General features: G+C 40.0%; 2 protein-coding genes across 27 annotated transcripts in view; both read right to left on the reverse strand.

Moving 5' to 3' along the window:
* TASP1 (taspase 1) overlaps nucleotides 1-22,828 on the reverse strand; it is a 504,811-nt gene extending 481,983 nt beyond the window's left edge. For 22 of the 26 annotated variants that reach the window (XR_011379999.1, XR_011380001.1, XR_011380000.1 and 19 more), the window contains exons 1-4: nucleotides 22,752-22,828; nucleotides 12,171-12,377; nucleotides 5,599-5,666; nucleotides 1,554-1,622 (exon numbers count right to left, since the gene is read on the reverse strand). Coding sequence is in view for 14 of the 26 variants with exons in the window: in XM_070052103.1 (XP_069908204.1) it covers nucleotides 1,554-1,622; nucleotides 5,599-5,666; nucleotides 12,171-12,303 (270 nt within the window). In the remaining 12 variants the exon portion in view is untranslated. Of the gene's footprint in view, nucleotides 1-1,553; nucleotides 1,623-5,598; nucleotides 5,667-12,170; nucleotides 12,378-22,177; nucleotides 22,728-22,751 lie in introns of those variants that run through there. The other 4 variants (XM_051846223.2, XM_070052101.1, XM_051846217.2 and 1 more) reach the window with 3 other exon arrangements.
* On the reverse strand, nucleotides 1,644-5,078 carry FAM220A (family with sequence similarity 220 member A). Its single transcript, XM_070051549.1, is given in 4 exon segments — nucleotides 1,644-1,685; nucleotides 3,441-3,643; nucleotides 3,748-4,055; nucleotides 5,059-5,078. Coding segments are annotated over 4 exon segments (573 nt in total).
* Nucleotides 22,829-23,314: the final 486 nt, after the last annotated feature.

Here is a 23,314-nt window from a genome sequence, read left to right on the forward strand (position 1 = left end):
TCTGCACTGGTAATATCAGGACACCACTTCCTGCACAAAGGAGAGTCATTTTCAACTAAGTTTAACTGGATTTAGACAAAGTCCTCCTTGTGTGTGCTTTGAGTAAAAGTGAGATTTGGTGGTAAGTACACCCTCTTTCTTGCGTCACTTTTCTTCTGTAATCCACAATAAATAATTAAGCTGTCTTTGACGTAACACTTATCACTAACAGTCACCATAAATCTTTACCTCACATATATCATTTCCAAAGCACCTCATAACAGGAACAATTGCTAACAGTTAAAAGGTTCTTACTGTGTGCCGCATAATATTCTGAATGAACGTCACATACCAACTCAGTTAATTTTCACAACTCTTTGATATAGGAATTATCCTCATATTACAAATGGGGAAACTGAGTCAAGGACAGACTCTGATGTACCCAGGAACAAATGGCTAATGATGGGTAGAGCTGATAGAAAATATAACAGTCAAAATGGGAGGGCACCACATATCCCCATGTCAGATGCCTCAGCGATCAAACTAGAACAGAACTGGGGCCCACTATAGATGTTCACCTTTCTTGACTACATTAGGACAAGATGAGAGGGTTATCAAGAGAGATTAAAATCTACAAAGCATGACCAAAAGGCTAACTCCACAATAAGCTGGGGAGCATACAGAAATCATAACCAGGAGTTGTGGTAAACTTGGCCATTTTCACAACGCAAAGCATGACAAGGCAGGTGACCTGATGTGACAGACTAAATCCAGCCAACTTGAGAATGTCTACTTTAACTATCATTCATCCCTCAAACTGATTACTGTTTTATCTTCATGTCTTACTTGATTCCCCAAGCAGCCTTCTCAACCAGGAAAACACTGGTCCACAAAAATCCTTTAACTCACTAACACAAAGACACCTTCTCTAACTGAAGAGCAAAAATCAGTCTTATGAAGGCCTCAGTATCCCCAGTACAAACTTATTGAGTTTCCAGGTTAGAAGAACTTAAAGGCCCTCACAGTGGAGTACAAAGAATCATGACAAACTTAACGAGCCTGTCCACTGAGGTCCTCAACATCCACTGTACCCTGGGGACAGACTAGACAATCACGCTCGAACGAGAGCACTTCATGTAACAGACAGCATCAGGGTATACATCTAATCATCAGGTTCATGAGGAAACTGCCCCTTCCATGTTAGGCATTTCTAGACAGCTGGAAATTCTCTTTTCTAACCAAGAAAACACATATGTCTTTTAAGGAATTAACTTCAAGAATCTTTCACTGAAAATATTGAGAAATGTTAAGTACCCAGTCACCACTAATGTTTGTATTCATGAACCCCGAAAAAACAAAGAGAAAAGGCAACAACAACTTTTATGTGACTCAGAAAAGTCCCTAATGAAAAAAGCCTACCAATATCAATGGCTTCTTCATAAAAAGGATAATACTGTCAGGAAATACTCATGATCAAATTTACAGTTGACTACCCCAACGGTTTCATGTCATTTCAGAACAAGGAACATAAACTCACAGATATCAAATAAAACACAAACAGAGAGAAAGAATACCTCAAGTTCCACCAGAGCTGCAGTCACTGCATCTGTCGCAAGAGCACCAGCTTGTAGCTTTTCAATTGCCTATGAAACCAAGGGCAGAAATTATTCATTATAAAACCACAACTTCTCAGGCATACCCATACACTTAAAGAAGTACAGAAGATGTTTAGAGTCAATAAAAACTTATCACTAAATCCAATCCATACTCCAAGACATAAACAAGCCAGTATTCCATATGCAGGCTAATTTATGATGTAGTTTATTCAATATTATCTAAATTAAGAAAATAGAATATAACCGCAAAATGCAAAGTACCAGGAATTTAATAAGTGAAAGGGTTTCATTTATCACAGGGCAATTCAAAACAGTTGCAGAAATTGCACAAATTCAGTTTTGTTCAAATAGCCTGACAATGCACATTTTGTATAGATAACTGAATCCCAGACTAAACTAGCGATTTCTTCATCCACTTTTCCACTCTCCCCACCTACATGGATTAAAAATTCAGTCATAAAGCCATATCAGAATCCATAAATGGAAGCATACATTTGACAAACATAGTTTTGATACTATTATATCTATTATACCAAGATTAAAAGATCATAATCTTTTCCAATACAAACTATGGAGAATAAAACTATAAAATCACCTTACTTCCTTGGGTACAAATAAAGAGAGGAAAAGGAAAGAAGGGAAAGCAGCCTGGAAAATTATTAAAACCCTTATTTATTCAATAAATACAATGTTTTAAGCTAAAAACTATACTACTAATTAAACATTTTTTTCATTAAACTTTTAAGAGGCTCACTTGTTATAGAAATTCAGGAGGCTAATTACACAATCCAAATGTATTAGATTTCCAGGACTACAGTTGTATAAAAAGAAAACATTTCTTTTCAAATAATGAAAAAATTCATCCTTTGAAAAATAAGAAAAAGCATAAAATAGCTTAAAGAACTCTTAGCCTTATTATATTTTTCACAATATACACAGACATAAGCATTCAATAATCCCTCAAATGGTTGTTTTCAGTCTCACTTTGGCAGTCTTGAAAAACTTGCACTCTTAAATGACCTTTATTAAAGTTATCAACAAACCACTAATGGAGTTACCTCAGAAAAATCTTGGTGTAAAATATACCTCAATTCCTGAGATCAGGAAAATTTTTTAAGGGAAATACTTGATTTGCCTCACAACACGAGGGCTACATCAAGTGGTCCCAAGCTCTTTTTAGCTACAGTAACACTGCTAGAGTTCTTAGTTTATTGCGATTATTCTAAATTGAATAATTTATTGAATATCAATTTATTCTAAATTGAATATTACTCTAAATTGAATATTGGCGCTCTCACTGTAGGTTCTCCATTCAAAGTGCATTTTAAGTAGAAGGGAGGGGTTTGAGTAAAGAAATCAAATTTTGCCAGACAAAAATTATTGTAACAAATGCAGAAATGGTTATAGCTTACCCTGAATTCAGGAGGCTTAATTAAAATACAGTGGGACAGAGTCTATAAATACACACTCCTGTTAGGTTGTTAGAGACAAGTTGAAGAATGAGATGGTATAGCAGACAGTGGCCCTTAGAACAGGTATTAGAGATTCACAGATAACTTCATGTGACATCTTTATGTCCTCATCTGGTATTTATACAAAATGGATCAATCAACTGCTGAAACAGCTCCCAATTTGAATATTTTTCAGGCACAATCTAAAACACACTCAGAAATCTCCTTCCACATCAGCTAGCTAAGCAAGAACTTAAGGGCTATGTAGTTTGCCCCCAACAATGTGAAAGACAGCTTTAATGTTAATCTCAGTTTTTATCGCTCTGCTTGTACCTTAACTATGGCATAATAGATTTGCTAATTCAAAGGCTGATGGAATCAGGAATCCTGTTACCTATAGATCATTTGAGGTACTTTTTACGCTTGAAAGCATTTTCTTGTATTCTATCAATATCTCTGAAGACGTGCGCTGTAAAAGGCCAAGGAGAACACATAGGGTCTGTCGTTCAGGAAGATCTCTGGAGGTCAACACAGCACTGCAGACAGAAGGATCCAGGTAGGATGGTTCCTGCTCTGCCTTGCCCCTCAGCAAAACCACTTAGTTGCTGACCCTTTAAAACTCCCATTTCTCACAGTTCTGGATGGTGTGGCAGTCCTGATGCTCAGGGCTCTGCTTTGGGGCACCATGTTCTGTGGCTATCTGCAACCTTGGGACAGCGCAGGCAAACACTCTTCAGTAGAAGCAGAAAACAGATGCACGATCCTGCTAGGAGCAGCTGTTGAAGCTGGATCTCTTCCTACTCGTTCTTGCAAACATGGGGGCACTTCGTGAAGCAAGAGGCCAGCCTTGCTAGGATAATTTTTCATTTCCAATGATGTCTTATTCTGCGAATTTCCACTGACATCCGCCACAGGCTTATTCATCCAGGAAGGCAGATCTGCTACACAAAGGCTCTTTCTGTGCTTTCTTAAGTGTATGTGGGAGCATGTCCAAGTTGTCTCCTTCCTCCTTTACTTTGGCCAGGCAGGTGCCCAAGGGTCCCTCTTCCATCCGTATGCTTGGTGCCATTTGACTCGGTAAGCAGGTCATGGCTTTGTCAAGGCCAGGGAATCAATGGATCTCAATATGATCCTGTGGAGCACCACACAGATCATGATGCAGAGGTAGCGGAAGTTGACACACAGCTGCCAGGCCAAGTAGAAGATGAGCAGCAGGGCTGGAGCTGTGGCACAGCAGGTAAAGTCACCGCTGGCATCCCAGATGAGCACCAATTCATGTCTGGCTGCTATACTTCTGATCCAGTTCCCTGCTAATGGCCTGGAGAAAAGCAGCAGAGAATGGCCCAAGTGATTGGGTCCCTGCTACCCATGTGAGAGACCTGGAAGAAGTTCCTGCCTCCTGGCTTCAGCCTGGCCCAACCCCCTGTTGTTGCTGCCATCTGGAGAGTAAGCCAGTGGATGGAGGATCTCTTTCATTCTCTCTCTCTCTCTCTCTTCCTCTCTCTCTCTTCCTCTCTCTCTCTCTCTCTCGCTCTCGCTCTCTTCCTCACTCTCTCTGTAACTCAGACTCTCAAATAAATAAATAAACCAATCAGTCATGCCTGAAAGAGCTTCTACCATAGATAGGCAGTTACACTGGCCCCTAGCCTGCCACCCGCCCTCTCCACACTGCATTGCCCCAGGCCTGTAGCCCAACCTCTAGCCTGCGCTGGGCATACTCAGGGAGCAAAGGAGGCAATGATAAGGCCAGAGGGCAGGAGGGTGGGGGACTAGCTTTATTATCAACTTGAAAAACACAGTAAAACCCTAGAACAAAATATTCTTATTTATGGGATTTCATTCATAAGAAAAAGCTTGGATCTCTAATAAAGTATAATCTTTCTAAATGAAAAGAGCTTAGAAAGACCCATATTTACTTGATACACAGTATCCAATTAACATTCTATTTGCATAAAAAGTAATGGAAGGTTTGTTTACAAGAGTATATAATCAGGATCAAAATAAAAACAAACAGTGTTTCTTCTGAGTCCATTCCTACTCCCACATTAATTATTGAATAATTTAGCAAAACCTCAAAAACCAAAGAGGAAAAAAGCACAACTGAATACAAGGATAAAGCTAAACTCAGGAATGACAATGGATTTGCTGGGATACAAATTACATGATGAAAAACAGAAGGAAAAAAGTACAGGATAATCTAAGAAAAGCACCCACTTTAATTTTTTAATTATGTTTTTTCTTTCCTTCATGGAAAGATACAACAGCTGCCTTTAAGCTGTTTTCCCTACCCCTTCTATAGAGTACAACCAAAGATTACAAGAGATATGATTATGTGCCCACAATTCCAAAAATATAGACTTTAATCTGGGGAAGGAAGGGAAAGAACTAAGCTTCATTCAGAAATTGAAGGAAAACCAGACCTACAAATATGAGCAAAACAATTTGTGTTCCAAACCAAAGACTGCCCTATAAATGAAATCTTAAAATTTGGAATTTCAAGGTAAAGCTCCCTTGTGTTCCAAACATTTACACCCTACACGTTCTGTTCATACCTTCTGACAAGCTCGTTTGCATACATGTTTATATTCCTTGGCTTTGGACTCAGAATGATAACCTGCACCTAGAGTAGAGAAACAAAAACCAATTGTTAAGTTATCCTCATAATATCAGAGTTCTTGCTTATTTATATAAGTACTCCATAAAACTGATGCCATCCTAGTGAAAATAAACCTATTGCCCATATTTTATAGGTTTTTGAAGATCTAATAGCTTCTTTCTCCACCATAAGCCATACCTATATTCTTTCTCAAAAGCTCTTCTGGCCAGAGGCCCCAGAAATGGTTCATATCCCAAAATCACCTCCTCTCCTCCTTTTGAAAACCTCTTTCCTAGCTATGACTTCTTTTGATCTGGAATTGATAATCCAGGTATGTCAGAAATAATGCCCCTTTGGAGCCAGCATTCTGCTAAAGCAGGTTAAGCCACCATCTGCAATGCCAGCCTCCCATATGGGTACCAGTTTAAGTCCTAGTTGCTCCACTTCCAATCCAGCTCCCTGCTAATGTGTCTAGGAAAGCAGCAGAGGATGACCCAAGTCCTTGGGACCCTGCACCCATGCGAGAGGCCCAGGGGAAACTCCTGGTTCCTGGCTTCAGGCTAGCCCAGCTCTGGCCACTGCAGCCATTTGGAGAGTGAACTAGTAGATATATGATTTCTCTCTGTCTCTCTACCTCTCTCTCTCTCTGCAACTTTACCTTTCAAATAAATTACATAAATTAAAAAAAAAAAAAGAAAGAAAGAAAAAATAAGGTCCCTTCTCTATTGGCCTTCAAAAAGCTCCTGCCACAGGACCAGCACTGTGGTATAGGAGGTGAAGCCACCACCTGCAGAGCTGGAATCCCATGTGGGTGCCAGTTCAATTCCCGACTGCTCCACTTCAGATCCAGCTCCCTGCTAGTGGCCTGGGAGAGCAGCAGAGAATGGCCCATGTGCTTGGATCCTTGCACCCATGAGGGAGATCCTGGCTCCTGACTGCAGCTGGGCCCAGCCCTGGCTGTTGCAGCCATCTGGAAAGTAAAGCAGTGGATGAACAACCTCTAACTTTCAAATAAATAAGTCTTCAAAAAAAATTTGGAAATTACTGTTTAGAATCCAGAATTCTTGAGGCCAGTGCTGTGCATAGTAGGCTAAGCCTCCGCCTGCTGTGACAGCTTCCCATATGGGCACCAGTTTGTGTCCTAGATGCTCCTCTTTTGACCCAGCTCTCTGCTTATGGCCTGGGAAAGCAGTAGAATATGGCCCAAGTGCTTAGGCCCCTGCACCCATGTGGGAGACCAGAAGAAGCTCCTGGCTTTAGATTGGAGGGACGCCAGGCGTTATGGCCATTTGGGGAATGAACCAGTGGATGGAAGACCCTTCTCTCTGTCTCTCCCTCTGTCTGTAACTCTCAAATAAATTTTAAAAAAAATCAAAAAAAAAAAGAAAGAAAGAAAAAAGGAATCCAGAATTCTTAAGAGTAACTTTAGAGAGGATGGTGTCGTGGTGCAGCACGTTAAAGCCCCAGCCTGCAGAGGCCAGTGCTGTGGCACAGTGGGCTAAGCCTCTTCCTGCAGTACCAGCATCCCATATGGGCGCCGGTTCATGTCCCAGATGCTCCTCTTCCAATCCAGCTCTCTGCTTTGACCTGGGAAAGTGGTGGAAGATGGCCCAAGTGCTTGGTGGCCCCTGCATCCAAGTGAGAGACCCAGAAGAATCTCCTAGCTCCTGGCTTCAGATTGGTTCAGTTTCCATTGTGGCTATTTGGGGACTGAACCAGTGACTGGAAGGCCTTTCTCTCTATCTCTCCCTCTCTCTGCAACTCTACTTCTCAAATAAATAAAATGTTTTTTAAAAAAAATTTTTTTTAAAAAAGCCCTGGTCTATAGCATCACATCCCAAATGGATGCTGGTTCAAGCCCTAGTCGCTCCACTTCCAATCCAGCTCTCCACTAATGTGCCTTGGAGGATGGCCCAAGTCCTTCCACCCCTGTACCACGTGGGAGATCTGGAAGAAGCTCCTGGCTCCTGGCTCCTGGCTTCAGAACAGCTCAGCTCCAGCCACTGGGGCCATTTGGGGAGTGAACCAGCAGATGGAAGATTACTCTCTCTGTCTTTACCTCTTTCTGTAATTCTGTGTTTCAAACAAATAAAATCTTTAAAAAAAAAAAAAAAAAGAGTAACTTCAGAAAACCAGGTATAGCTCCTGAAAAGCATTTGAGTTTGAGGGGTTGCACATCCTACACATCTTACCCACCCACAACCAATGGAGGCAGGCATATAGGATAAAATTGATTAGTTTTGTGAGCTGGAAGGCCATGCCTTCACCACGCCCTTGTGTGATCTCATCCCCCACTTGACCCCACCTACCACTCAGGCTATGTGAACACTCCCCTTTGGAAGTGGGTAAAAGGCCTGAAACAGGGTAGGCCAGGCCCTTTTTCCCTTTTTGCCCCGTTATGGACCTTTGTTGCTCTTGTTGCCTCACGCCTTCAGGGCACGAGGCCTCCCGTGCTCTCTGCCTTAGCTTTGCTGCCTGTGAGAAGCTGCTGGTGTTAGCTGCTCTTAACCAAAGGCTTGCTGCACGTGGCTCTCGGCCTGCTCTCTGCTCAGCATGGACTCCAACTTAATTTTCGGACTTTTCTTTCTCCTTTAGATAAAGCCATCACTCTCCTGTGCATTTCTCTCACTAAATGAGAAGCCTAAAAACTTACCATGCTTCCTGGTCTATTTGAGGCAGTATTCAGAATTCTCTGAATTTATGGCAAGAACCCATAAGGCTTATTAATTTCAGGAAATACTAATAGAGCAAATCGGTTTCACAACCACCAACACCATCACCCCTACCCAAGCACTTTTACATGCTCTTACTCCCTGTTATGTAGCTCAGGGTATCTCTGAAGCCTCAGAATAGCAGATTCACTGTCTATAGGAGATCCTGAACTGTTGTTTAAAGTCTCAGGGACCCCAGTCTTCTGGCAGTATTTTTCAAAGCATGGGATACTACTGCCAAATAGATAACTTCCATGTATGGATAAGGGCATTAAGTAATGTGATCATGTAAATTTTTCTGATTAGCATAGGGGAAAAGTCTCACTAGATCCATTATTTCATTATTATTTGGTTAGCATTTGCTAATTTTATCACTTAACAAAGGAAATACAGGCTCAGGCTCCAAGCCACTGACCAATATGACACAGATAAAATTTAATCACAGTTTTGTTTTCACTACATTTAAAGTTCCTTTCTCTTTATGACAAATACTTAAATACTTCATTTAAGTAAATAAAAGTTTCAATAAAAGCATATATAAATGGGCATTTCAGGGCCAGAGGTGTGGCACAGCAGAGTAAGCTGCTACTTGGGATTCCTCTGGTTAAAGGCCTGGATGCTCTGCTTCTGATCCAGCTCTCTGCTAGTGTGCCTAGGGAAGCAGCAAAGACGGCCCATTTACTTGGATGCTAGCATCCACATGGGAGACCCCGAGTTCCAGGCTCCTGGCTGCAACCTAACAAAGCCACAACCCTTGCAACCATTTGGAGAATGCACCAGGGAACTGAAGATCTCTTTATCTCTGTCTCTCCCTCTATCATTCTGCCTTTCAAATAAAACATATCTTTAAAAAAGAAGGCACTTAGATAAGGACATTGTGAGCACCAAGAAAAAGAGAACCAGAAGGCATTGTGACGATGTTTAGCAATGAAACTGAAGCAAGGAAAATATAAAGTTAGTTTAGTGAAAATTTTAGTGTAACTTTTGCTATCTATGTAAAATGAATTCTGTAAGTAATGCTATTGATCTGTTTAAGAGAAATAAGGGTGTAATTTTCCAGTTCAATGATCTGCAAAAGATCATGAAGGGGATTGCTAGGTCTCCTAGAGTGATAAACATTTAAGAAGTGCAGGGTGGGAAGTGGGGTTGGGGCCACAATGTGGCCTCTGCATTACAAAATAAAGCCCTGGATATCCTCAAAAAAAAAAAAAAAAAAGAAGGCACTTAGCCTAGCTGTTAAGATGCCCCTATACCACATCAGAGTACCTGGGTTGGTTTCTGCAATCTGGCTCCTAACTCCAGCTTCCCATCAATACAGATCCTGGGAGGTAGCAGTGATAGTTCAAGCAATGGGTTTCTGCCACCCAATGGATTGAGTTCCCAGCTCCCAGCTTCAGTCTGGTCTAGCCCTAGAATTGCAGGCATTTAGAGCACAAACCAACATCTCTCTTTTTATACCTATCTTTTCTCTTTCCATTTTTCCCTATTCACTCCTTCTATCCCTCCCTGCATGCCTCTCAAATATTCAAAATAATAACAAGAATCTACCTAAATGATTAATCTAGGCAAGTGTACTGTAGTGTGAAAAAACAGCTCCTCGATGATTAAGGATTTGAAATTTTGTCCATTAAACATGAAAGATATATATTTCTGTATAATCAATCACTCTACCTGATCTTTTAATAAATTAAAAATTGGAGGTGTATCACCCTTAATCCACATAATTCTTGCCCAATTTCCTCTGCTTTTTTGCTGGCCCCCAGTACAAACTTTACCTGATAGCCATTACCTTCTAGTATGTTTCCGAGAAAGGACAGCTATTGTTATGATAATAATAGAAAGTGATGCTTTCCAAACAATCAAAAGCTCTATGCTACTGCTTCTTAAAAATTTCAGATCTCCCGTCTTCATTTTCCAAATGCTCATTCTGAATATGGCAACTCAGTAGGTATCATGGAATATGTACCATCAACATGGCATAGTAGAAAGAACACTGAACCAGGAATCTGAAGGCAGGAGTTCTAGTTCCAGGTCTAGTTTGAACTTGTTATTTAAATAAATGTAACTCATTTCTTTGTAAAAGTATCTATATAAAAAGGAATTAAACCCATTATGTTTTTATATTTTTAGATCCTCCTAGACTTCCCAGGTTGTTTAGTGCAGATATAGACAAACGTCAAAACAGGCCAAACACCAGTTTCACAAAAGTCACTCCATATCAAAGCTGATCCTGCATCAATTTTGCTTGACTGTCTAGGGAAAGATCATAGAAGACCCATCTATTCATTCAGTTTTCACAGAGCTTGTCCAAGTTAGACTCTGAAAGCAGGAATACAAAAAGAGCCAAAGGAAAAAGAGCCTGCTGAGCAATACTCGAGCAGAGCCACACTGCTCAGAAACCCAAGACCCTTCAATGATGGGCGGCTCAGGGTCTGAAGTTCACTGTGTCTGTCCCCATGGTCCTCTTGAATAGAGATCACAGAATGATGCAGTACCAAGGACACCAGACTGAGACACAAAGGCCCACTTAAGAGTCTCTCAGCCTGGCCCTGGCACCTAATAGCAGTATGGCTAAGTCACTTAATCTCTCTGGTCTTAAGGTTCCTCAATTAAAATATCAAGAATGTGTGGAGAGTAAAATATCCCATCCCAAAATGCAACTTTTTGGCATATTCCATGGTGGTTATTCAGAGAGGCTGCAGATATGGGATAGCTTTGTGAGGGAGATCTATATCTGGAGAGGACATCAACATTAGTGAAGCTTTTCCGAAGCCCCTAATCTGCCTTATCTACTCAAGAAGAAATAATATCATAACACCTTCTTCCAGAGATCACCAAAGTACATCAGATATTCTTCCAATGACTGTTACATGGGAGACTGTATCTGCATAGGACTTCTATCTGCAGTCCATTTCTTCCCCTCAACCTCTCATAACTGTTGTCATATCTCCAGGTGCCTCGAGCCTGTAAGAGGCATTTCTGTAGCTCAAAATGCTCTGTAAGGGGTGGACATTTGGTGCAGCTGTCAGGTGACCACTTGGGACTCCTACATCTCAAGGCACAGTGCTAAGTTCAAGTTCTGCCTACTCCGCTTTTAACCCAGCTTTCTGTTAATATACATTTTGGGAAGGCAGCAGATGATAGCTCAAGTATTCGGGTCCCTGCCATTCAAGTGGGAGACCTGGGCTGAGGTCCCCACTCTTGGCTGTTACAGGCATTTGAGAGGACTGAACTATTGTTCAAACTAGCTCTCTTGCTCGTGCTCTCACTCTCTGTAACTCTGCCTTTCAAATAAATAACTAAATACTTGTAAAATAAACCTATTGTTTTTCTCCTATTAATCAATTGTCAATTTATTTCAAAGACTAAAGTAATCCAATTTTCAGAGGGAAAAAAGAAAATTTAAAATTTCCCTACAAAGCAAAGTAACTCTAAGATTATATAATTACACTCGAAGATGGCCATAGTCTACTATGGGAGTCAAAACAATTCTTTCAGCAGCATTATTTTAAAAAATGCAAATAAGAGTTGTAAAACTATTTTAAAACTACTTAACATTCTCTAATCTAAATATATCCATCATATGGGGTAAAAACAAATAACGGAGTAGCAGAGTGAAGAAGATACAGAAAGAACTGCTACTAGGAAATCTTTCAACTAGAGGTCCCCATGATATTGAAAGCAAACACTTTCTTGGTTTCAACTACTCTCTGGCAGTTGCCTCCTCCACATGTGAAATGCAGTTCTCAGTGTATTTCAAGGCAAGAAAAAAAATCAACATGACCTTCATCTTCAGAATCACCCATGCAGAGCTTACCTGCATGCACCAGCACAAAGCCCCCTCGTCTGTCTTTCTGGGGCTGCTTTGTTTCCAAGTCTTTGGCTGTTACTTTAACAGCTGAAATCTGAGACAGCCCTTCTCCAGAACTCATCCCCTTCTCCATGGTCATTCTCCAAGATTACCATCTTCTACTGGAAAAAGGGCATACTTCTATCCAAAAGTAACTGCAGAACAGGAATTACCCTAGAGGAAAACAAGCAAAGATGGTATGATTTCTTTCCACTAATACTCCCATTACATTACTTACCAAAAAACCATGGAAAGGGACCTTTCAAAACTTATATTTAAAGTTATGTAACTGGGTAATACAAAGAATATAAAAAGGTTAGAACTTAAATCTGTTCACTGAGAGTAACTGCTTGAAGTCATATAAACAAAAAAAAATTATAAAAAGATCTCACAGTATTTTATCATTCTTCTACACTACGTTGAAGTTATCTTCAATATATCTTAAATATCACTTTTTACTCCCTAAGAACCAAAGGCTAATAATCTCTAGATTATTTTGGAAACACCAAGTGGTGCTGGCAACACCAATGACCCTTGATACAAAGCTTAGATTCTGATAATTTAAATAAAGGAATGGAGAGGTAGGCACTTGGGGCAGGAGTTACAACACAGCTTGGAATGTCCACATCCTACACGCAGTTCCTAGATTCAAGTCCCAGCTCTATTTCCAGGTTTCAGCTTCCTACTAATGCACATCCTGATAAGCAAAAGATGATGACCTAACTATTTGGGTCCCCGATACCCACATGAGAGACCCAGTGAGAGACCCAGACTGAGTTGAATTCCTGGCTCCCCATTTCAGCCTGGCCCAGCCAGGGCTGCTCCAGGCATTTGGGGAATGAACTCATATATGGAACATCTCTTCCTATCCTTCTCTCCCCCTTTCAAATAAAATGAAAAAATAATACAAGTTTGAATGAAGAAAATGAAGCAACATACAGATGCACACATGCTAATTCTTAATCAGTTTTATGTTCCATAGTTGAGTTGCCTAACAAAAATGCAAACAAAGGTATATGACTAAACCAAGAAATTAAAGTAACAACACTTCTGTGAATAGTCATCAATTCATGAAAAACATTATTTCTGAGGCTCTCTAAAGATAAACGAGACATAAAAGTTAATAAAACAAATTACAAATAACTTATGACACAAAGGTTCTATATTTATTTACCAGTTTAAAAGTTTAATAAAAATATTTATCACCAGTTAAAGCTTAATAACAATACCAATATAAGAACACACTTCTTTTTTTCAAAAAAAAAAAAAAAAGAACACACTTCTGATTAGGGGAAACTGGATCACTTAAAAATTGACAGAGACCAAAGAAAATCAGAGTAAGCAGGTTGAAATTATTCAATACCCAAGTTCACATCTTTAAGTAAAAATCTGCACCTTAAACTAAATTGAGAAAGGAAGAGAAAAGGCAGCAAGTTTTTCTTTTCCAATGTAAAAAACAGAAATCACTTTCAGTGTTTTGTTCCCAGGGCAGAGATACTGTGTTAACATACTAATTGCTTTAGAGACACATTTTCATAAATGATGTAAATACTTTTCACAATGCTTTTCTATTCCCTTACAATTATATTTTTGAAACAATTTTACCTGCTAAACCTAACAAAAATTTGAGTTTTCCATTTTATCTTGCACAGTTTCATATTTCTTTTTCCTTTTTTTTATTTATTTGAAAGGCAGAGTTACAGAGAGGCAGAAGCAGAGGCAGAGAGAGAGAGAGAGAGAGAGGTTTTCCATCCGCTGGTTCACTCCCCAGATGGCTGCAACGGCCAGAGCTGTGCCGATCCGAAGCCAGGAGCTTCTTCCGGGTCTCCTATGCAGGTGCAGATGCAGAGGCCCAAGGACCTGAGCCATCTTCCACTGCTTTCCCAGGCCATAGTAGAGAGCCAGATTGGAAGTGGAGCAGCCAAGACTTGAACCAGCACCCAAATGGGATGCCAGCACTACAGGCGGCAGCTTTACCCACTACACCACAGTGCCAGCCCCCACAGTTTCATATTTCAGTATGTTCTATTTTTCGTTTGAGGGAAGTTTGCATTTTACAGAAGAGTTAGGCTGCAATGGACTTAAGTTCTTAAAAAACTGGTCCCTTACACTTGAGAGTCTGAGAAGTACTGTAATATATTATTTTTAACTTCTCTTAATTCCTGATTTAAAAGGACCCATTTAATTTTTATTATTCAGCATTTCACTTGAAGGAAAAATAGATTAGATATACATACACACACAGTGTTACATTAAAATGTTTATACATATAATCATATATGCAGGAAAACTTTTTATTTATTACAAAAAATTGAATTTACAATTATAAAAACTGTAAAATTACAAAAATTTTGATGTTGATCAAATAACAGTAAATTTAACACTTGCTCTTGTTTTTATTTTGTGTGCTAATTGTCTTCCTAATGATGGTTTTCGTCCAGTGATCTCACAAGGATCTGCTTCAATTACCTTTATTTGGTTAATTTCTCACATTTCTCTGAAATAGTTTACCATTTCTGTATTTTCAGGTGACAAAGTAGAACTGAGTGATTCATTTGCCAGCCCACATGTGCCACCATGTCTGGCACAGCCAGAAAAAGAGCTAAAAACACAAACATAAGATTATGTTGAACACAAAGGCTTAGCAAAATTAAGAGGTTCAATAAAAATAAAAACAAATCCAAGCAGCTACTCTGACTCACTGACGTGATTATTTTTTCACAGTGACATTTACCTTTTATAAAAAGTGATAAATTATAACATCTTTATTTTATAATAAGGTTGATGTAATAGGTATTTTAATATGAGATTTAAAACTTTCTTCTCAAGGTTGTCTAAAAAGTTAATAAAGTGTGAAGATGAATCAATCAGTATGCTATTTCTTAGTCAATGTGTCCTCCCTCAGACACTATCTGAAATATAATTAGCTATCAACACTTATCATTTCAACAAATCCCTCCAAAAATGTTGGCTCCAAAGCTGTGCTGGAAAGAACTCAATTAGATAGACTGTTCAATATGCATTTCTGGCTCCCAACTCCCAAAAATGTTTAATTCTATCAGAAATGAAGTTACTTCCACCCCAACATGACTTTATAACTCAGAACACATTAGATGTCTGTATTATTTAATAAATAAAGTTCCAACAAATGGTGAAAAGACAACAAAACAGGTAAGATGGATAGATCTCAGTTTACAGAAAAAAAAATTATATAATTGATTATACAGAAAGGATGCTAAATTCATTCAAAAGAAAGATACAAAATAAAATTACATTCAAATACCACTTTTTAACTTAGATTGACAAACATCAAAAATACAGACAACGTGTTTTGAGGACACAGAGAAACAGCAGTTCTAAATAGCTACCAGCAATATACAGTGGTACACCTAAATAAAGACAATTTGGCAAAAATCACCCAAAATTAAGATATGGGTCAGCAGTATGTCTTCATGGAAGTGGTTAAAAATAAAAGCCGCCACTGGAAAGAAAGAGAAAGCTCATGATACACAGATATTTTTAATAATCTCAAAGATATTTAGGAAGTAAAATAAAAAGGCACAGGGGGCTGGTGCTGTGGCATAGTAGGCTTAGCCTCTGCCTGTGGTGCCAGCATCCCACATGGACACTGGTTAGCATTCCAGTTGCTCTTTTTCAGTTCCAGCTCTTCGATAATGGCCATGGAAGGCAGTGGAAGATGGCCCAAGTGCTTGGGCCCCTGCGTGCACGTGGGAGACCCTGAAGAAGCTCCTGAGTCCTGGCTCCTGGCTTCAGATTAGCCTAGCTCCAGCCATTGAAGCCATTTGGGGAATGAACCAATAGACAGAACACCCCTCCTTCCCTCTCTCCCTCCCCCCCCTCCCCCTGTCTGAAACTCTACATTTCAAATAAATAAATAAACCTTTAAAACAAAAAAGCACCGAAATAATTAACGAAAATTAAAAAATTTTAAAGGAAAGGTATAGAAGTATATACAGAATCACATTGGAAGGAGAGGAGAACAGAGATAAATATAAATATATAGTATAAGGAGAGCTAAATATACAGTATACATCTGGAAGGATCTATCAAAAAATAAAACAGTAATGCTTACCAGAAGGAGATAGGGAGTACTAATGAACCAGGGTGCAAACAAAATTTCACTGTTCATCCTTTCATATTTTTATTTTGAATCATCAGAACATATTCTTTTTTTTAAAGGTATTTTCAATTAGTTCAGGTTCCTGGAAGCCTCTTTTTTTTTTAACTTTTATTTAATGAATATAAATTTCCAAAGTACAACTTTTGGATTACAATGGCTTCCCCCCACCCCCATAACTTCCCTGTCACCACAACCCTTCCCTCTCCGGCTCCCTCTCCCATTCCATTCACATCAAGATTCATTTTCAATTATCTTTATATACAGAAGATCAATTTAGCATATATTAAGTAAAGATTTCAACAGTTTACACTCACAAAGAAACACAAAGTGTAAAATACTGTTTGAGTACTAGTTATAGCATTAAATCACAATGTACAGCACATTAAGGACAGAGATCCTACATGAGGAGTAAGTGCACAGTGACTCCTGTTGTTGACTTAACAAATTGACACTCTTGTTTATGGCGTCACTAATCACCCTAGGCTCTTGTCATGAGTTGCCAAGGCTATGGAAGCCTTGAGTTCACCGACTCTGATCTTATTTAGGCAAGGTCATAGTCAAAGTGGAAGTTCTCGCCTCCCTTCAGAGAAAGGTACCTCTTTCTTTGATGGCCCGCAGAACATATTATTTTTAAAAGCTACTTTCATTTTCTCTTTCTTTAATGGAAACACTAGTTAACAAGCTCAAGAACAACAAGCCTAGGAAATCTCACAAATTGCAGTAAGCAGGGTATTGTCACATTTTTGAAGCTTCTGAACATGCATCCCATCAAGAGAAGGAACACAAAAAAAACACAGCCAGCGCTGTGGCTCACTCGGCTAATCCTCCACCTGCAGCACCAGTATTCCAGGTTCTAGTCCCAGCTGGGGCACCGGTTCTGTCCCGGTTGCTCCTATTCCAGTCCAGCTCTCCACTGTGGCCCAGGAAGGCAGTGGAGGATGGTCCAGGTGCTTGGGCCCTACACCCGCATGGGAGACCAGGAGGAAGCACCTGGCTCCTGGCTTCAGATCAGCGCAGCGCGCCGGCCATAGCAGCCATTTGAGGGGTGAACCAACGGAAGAAGACCTTTCTCTGTCTCTCACTGTCTAAAATCTGCCTGTCAGGAAAAAAAAAAACACACACACAGCCAATCACAAATACTGACCAAAGGGTCCTTTCTAGTTTTCTGGTTTTGTGTTTCTGGATCTTGAACTTCAGGCAGCAAACTACTGACAATCCAAACTTGGAGGGGGGGAATGGATAAAATACAGTATTTTCTCTCTACAGTTAAGATTAGGGAGTGAAAAAAAAATCACGACTGTAGGTTAACATCAAAAATCACTGCAATGAGGGTAGGCATTTGGTCTATGGTTACACCACTGCATGGAAGGACCAGTGCCATGCATATGAGGCTAAGCAGTGCTGGCTTCCCATATGGGTACCAATTTGAGTTCCAGCTACTCCACTTCCAATACAGCTCCCTGTTAATGGCCTGGGAGGGCAGCAAAGGACGACCCAAATGCTTGGGCCCCTACACCCACGTGGGAGACCCCAAAGCTCCTGGCTTTGGATCAGCCTAGCTCCAGCTGTTGCAAGCTATTTGGGGAATGAGTCAGCAGATGGAAAATCTTTCAGTCTCTGTATCTCCCTCTCTTTGTAACTCTTTTGAATAAAATAAATAAATCTTAAAAAAAAATAAATAAATAAAAGACATTGCATGAGAGTGACTGGGTTGAAGCCTGCTTCTGATTCCAACTTCTAATACACATGGGAAGGCAGCAGGTGATGGCTCAAATACTTGGTCCCTGCCACCCACACAAGAGACCCAGATTGAGCTCCTGGCTCCTGTATTCACCTGCCCAGGCCCAACTGTTGAAGGTATCTGGGGAGTAGAGCAGCAAATGGACTCCTCTGTCTGTGTGTGTGTGTGTGTGTGCGCGCACATGTCTGAGTCTATTTCAAATAATTGTGTAAAAATTTATTTCTGTTATGTTTTCATATTTTATCAAATTTGTCATCATTACAAATCATTCAAAATGGATAAAGCATACTTTGATGCTCAAGAAAAATGTCTTAACACTTGAGCTAAGTTTTAAGGTAACTCAACACAAAAAAAATTCCAATGAAAGAAGATGTACATTTCATGTTACACATGTAACATTTTTTAGAATAAAAACAATTCTATGGGTCACTTTTATAATGCCTTTATTTCCAAATAATGATCTGAATGTGGACATTTTGTAGTTTCCTACCTGTAGTGATATTAAAATCATTGTGATTATTTCTAAATACTATCAACTTGTCTATCATCTGCAATAGTTCTTCAAAAAGTTAATCACAGAGTAATCATAAGAACTTGCAACTCCTAACTATTAAGAAAATACCCAAAAGAACTAAAAACATATTTTCCCACACAAACTTTTACACAGATATTTACCAAATAAGAAAAAAAAAAGCCTAAAGGTGGAAATGGCCATCACTGACAATGGAGAACAAAATGTGGTGTATTTGTACAGTGGAACACAGAAAGGAATGAAGTGCTGATACATGCTATGGCATGAGTGAACACTGGAAACGATGAAAGCTACACACAAAAGGCCACATATTACAGTATTTCATTTATATGAAATATCCAGAGGGGCCAGAGTTGTGACACAGCAGGCTAAGCTGCCACCAGCAACATCAGCATCACATATGGGTGCCAGTTCAAGTTCCGGCTGCTCCACTTCTGATCCAGCTTCCTGCTAATATGCCAGGGAACGCAGCAGAGAATGGCTCAAACACTTGGGCCCCAGCCACACATGTGGCAGACCAGAACAGAGTTACAGGGTCTTGGCTTGGACCTGGCCCTGTTCCGGCCATCGCAGTCATTTGGAGAGTAAACCAGCAGGTAGATCCATCTCTCTTTCTCTCTCTCCCTAACTCAGTCCTTCAACTAAATAAATTAATCTTAAAAAAAAAAAAAAAAAAAAGAAAGAAATGTCTTCTTGGCAAACCCAAAATAAGCTCATCTTCTCCATCTCAAATTACTCATTTTTCTTAATAGCATTACCCTTTTCCAAACCACTTTGAAGTCATTTTGGAATGCACCCAAGTTGCCAAATCAATTAGATTTCTCCCTAAAGCATTTAATTTCCTTTTCATTGACTCTTGTTCTATATACCGATATACCTCTCAGCATAAATTCTACAAAAAGCACTTTAACTTTCCTCCCCAAATACAGGTTACAGTAAAGCAACCACCTACAAAAGGCTGCCAAAACAAATATCATAAAGGACAACTCCAACTAAAAATACTATGCCAAAAGGCATAAGCAAACAAGATATAAGAGTAAATATAAACTGAAAATCCAACATTAAAGAAAGAATGTTGAAGAATTAAAATCATAAAGGAAATTTACCTCACTAGCACTGTCCTGGCATCATAAGCTGATGTAACCATTTTGAAAAGAAATCTGTTTATAAGTATCCAGAGCCTTAAAATGTATCATTTTGCATATACCATCTTTCCTGAGATATTCCAGGTGTAGACTAGTTTACACAGATACAAGGTAACAGTACCAAGGATCCTCCAAGGAGAACTAGAAGACAGTGACAAGGACATGGGAAACTGGATTTTCTAATAAACCTTTTTTTACTCAATAATATCTACTAAAAACAATTTAAGAATGTCATCTCTGAGACCAATATGAATATAAATTAAACCTTGATTATCAAGGCCAGGATAAAGACTCAGGATAGAACACTGTTTTTACCTCTCAGGGACTTGTATGGAACTAATTTAAGGATCTAAATCCTGATCTCATGTCTCTCTTATTTTCCTACTGCATGTGATGACACTATTTTTTTTTTTCTACCACTTAGGAAATGTCCACATATCCTGTTACTACAGTGTTGAGGTTTTTTTGCTCTAGGTTTGCTCACTCTTTCAGAACCAGTTGAAGGATGAAGGAAGTCACGGAATCCATCTTACAGCAAGCCTTTTACAGAAATTCACCTGTAAACTATTTCAACTGATGAATAAAACTTTTTATTTCTTTTATCACCATGACACTGAAGGTTTAGTGCATCATTAAATGACCTCCAGAACATACATAAGTTCATCTTTGATCCAGCAATTTTGATCCAGTAATCCACTTCCAAGAATGCTTTCTACCAAAATAACTTTAAAGACAGAAAATATTTTAAGCCTTCCATGCTATGTTTAACACAAGATAATTTAGAATAATAAAAAATTTAGGAGCAACCTACATGTCCAACACAGAGAAATGGTTAAGAAAATGGTAACTATTGGTAAATCGCTTTTCAACAAGGAAGCCAGTGCCATTCAGTAAGAAAAGGACACTCTTCCACAAATGGTGCTGAGAAAATTGGATATCCTCATGCAAAAGAATGATATAAAAATTAAGTAGGTCAAAAACCTCTTATAATGAGTTAATACTATAAAACAAAATATTGAGATTAATCTCAGTGACTCTGGATTTGACAATGGTTTCTAGATATAACACAAAAGGCACAAAGCAACCAAAGGGAAAAAAATTGGTAAGTTGAACTTAAACAAAATTTTAAACTTTTGTTTTTAAAAGACATCATTCAAGAAAGCGAAAAGACAACTCACAAAATGGGAGAAAATACTGCAAATCATGTATGTAATAAGGGCCTTGTGTCCAGATTACAGAAAAAAACTCATACAACTTCAAAATAAGAGAACTTAAAAAAGAGCAAAGGAATAGACAGTTCTCCAAAGACACACAAAAGAAATAGCACATGAAAAGATGTTTAACATGGTTAGTCATCACAGAAATGCATATCAGAAGTACAACGAGCCACCACTTCAGACACCAAGATGTTTATGACAGAAAATAAAAGTATTAGCAAGAACCAGAGAATACAAACTACTCTAATGTACTGAAAGGAAGGTAATCTGGTACAGCCACTATCAAAAACACTCAGCAATACCTCAAAAAAGTTCAACAAAGATTCCACCATGACCCGGTGACCCCATTTCTAGGTATAGACCCATACTAACTCAAAATGTTTTTCCACACAAAAATTTACACAAGGATGTTTCTGAAACTGTGAGAAAAAGCCAAAAGGTGAAAACAAGCCAGACATCCATCAACTGATGGTGGACAAGCAAAATAGGTGGTACATTTCCATTCATGCAATGGAACACCAACCATCCATAAAACAATAATGAAATACTGATAGACACGGATGAACCTTGAAAGCACTGTGCTACCTGAAAGAAGCTAGACACAAGGGGCCACATTTTATGATTCCACCTACATGGCATGTCCAAAACAGGAAAATCCACCGTACTGACTGCAAGGCCTGGGTGGAAGAGGTGGGCAAGAAGAGGAGAATCTAATGGAGAGTGACCACTGTAAGCACAGAATTTTTTGGTGGGGGAGGGGGTGATTAAAATGTTCAGGAATTAAACAGCAATGATGAACATACAACTTCGTGACTATATTAAAAACCAGTGCATTTTACAACTTAAAAGGATTAATTGTATGGCATGTGAAATATATATCAAAAAACTGACAATCTAGCCATGCGATAGATGCAATGTACACAAATTATGTTTTTCAGTTACAACCGTATATTATACTATAATCACAGACTAACGTTCATACAAAATCAGAACAAATGATGGGTTCGTAGAACCACAGATAATCTCTTAAGTATGCCTGCATTTCCAGTTATTCTTTAATATCCACTGCTTTTTTAAGTGGTGGAGAAAAGCTTTATTTACAACAAACAAAAAGGGAAATTATCCAATTCCCAAGTGTATGAGCAAAAATTCCTTAGCTTATTATTCAACGATCTCAGTCACAGGGTCCCCAATATACCTTTCTTTCCCCTCCCCTACAGAAGCAAGTCAGGTTGAGCTCCCTCCTTCCGGAAACACGATGCCCTTTATTGCCTGGGCACCTCCAGTTCCTGCTTTTCGCCCTCCTCGCCAGCTGCTCCATCTTCTCGGTGCTTTACTCCTCCTGTGCCAGGGCAGTAGACACTCAGGTCCCACAGGATTCTAACCGGACCTCTATTACACTACACGGGGCTGCCTTGCCGCCAACCCGCCACCCAAGGCTAAGGGTACACACTTTCGGATCTCTGTGAGCCCCGGACTGCAAGGCTGGTGAGGGCTCTGAGAACTCCCAGACAGTCCTTCCCCGCGACTCCGCAGAAGCGAAGAGGCCGCCAAACCGGAGACTGGGGTGGGTTAAGGTCTGACGCTGGCCCCACGCGAGACCGAGACAAGAGACATCCCAGGCCCCCGACTCCAGCCCCGCCCCGGGCAAGGGCTTCCAGCGCGCTGTCCCCTCCTGGCCCCAGAGAGCAAGTCCCAGCGAGCCTACGGGACCCACACCCAAGCAAGGCGGCAGCAGCCGCACGGACAGCGTGAGAAAGAGAGACACTCACCAGCTCCAGCCCCGAGCCCTCACTGCACCGGAAGTAGTCACCCGCTCGTTGCCAGGGTGAGGAAGCGAGGATGACGCTACGCCCTTCCATTGGCCGTGCATGTCGAACACGTGACCGGAAGCGCACGCCCACGCGCTACTCCGACTCCGCCCTTGCTCCCTAGTTGCTCACCTGGCCCCAGAGGTGCGGTGCTAACGCCGCCTCGGGCTAAGTCCTGAGCTTTGCAGGTGCCATTACTTATCTTTCCATGGACCCTGCTCCTTAATTAGGCTGCAGAACATGACTTTCTAATCGGAGCGGTTGGTCCACTGTCGGTGTGCTATGAAATAAATTAAGCTGGCTATGATTAATTGAAGTTTTGTTTAAGAGCCCAGTTTCACACAATTCTTAGAGCCTCCCTGTAAATTCTGTCTGGATTGCGTGTGGTAGGTGGGGGCCACGCTTGCACTAGGCAGGAGTAAAGGAGTAGCCTTACTTTTACTGTCTAGGATCTAAGATCAAGACCTGGGAACATTTGTGTAATCTCTGTAATGTTTCCTTGTAACCATTAGCATGAAATGTTT

This window comes from Oryctolagus cuniculus, chromosome 11 (assembly GCF_964237555.1).
Source record: "Oryctolagus cuniculus chromosome 11, mOryCun1.1, whole genome shotgun sequence".
Taxonomy (NCBI): Eukaryota; Metazoa; Chordata; class Mammalia; order Lagomorpha; family Leporidae; genus Oryctolagus; species Oryctolagus cuniculus.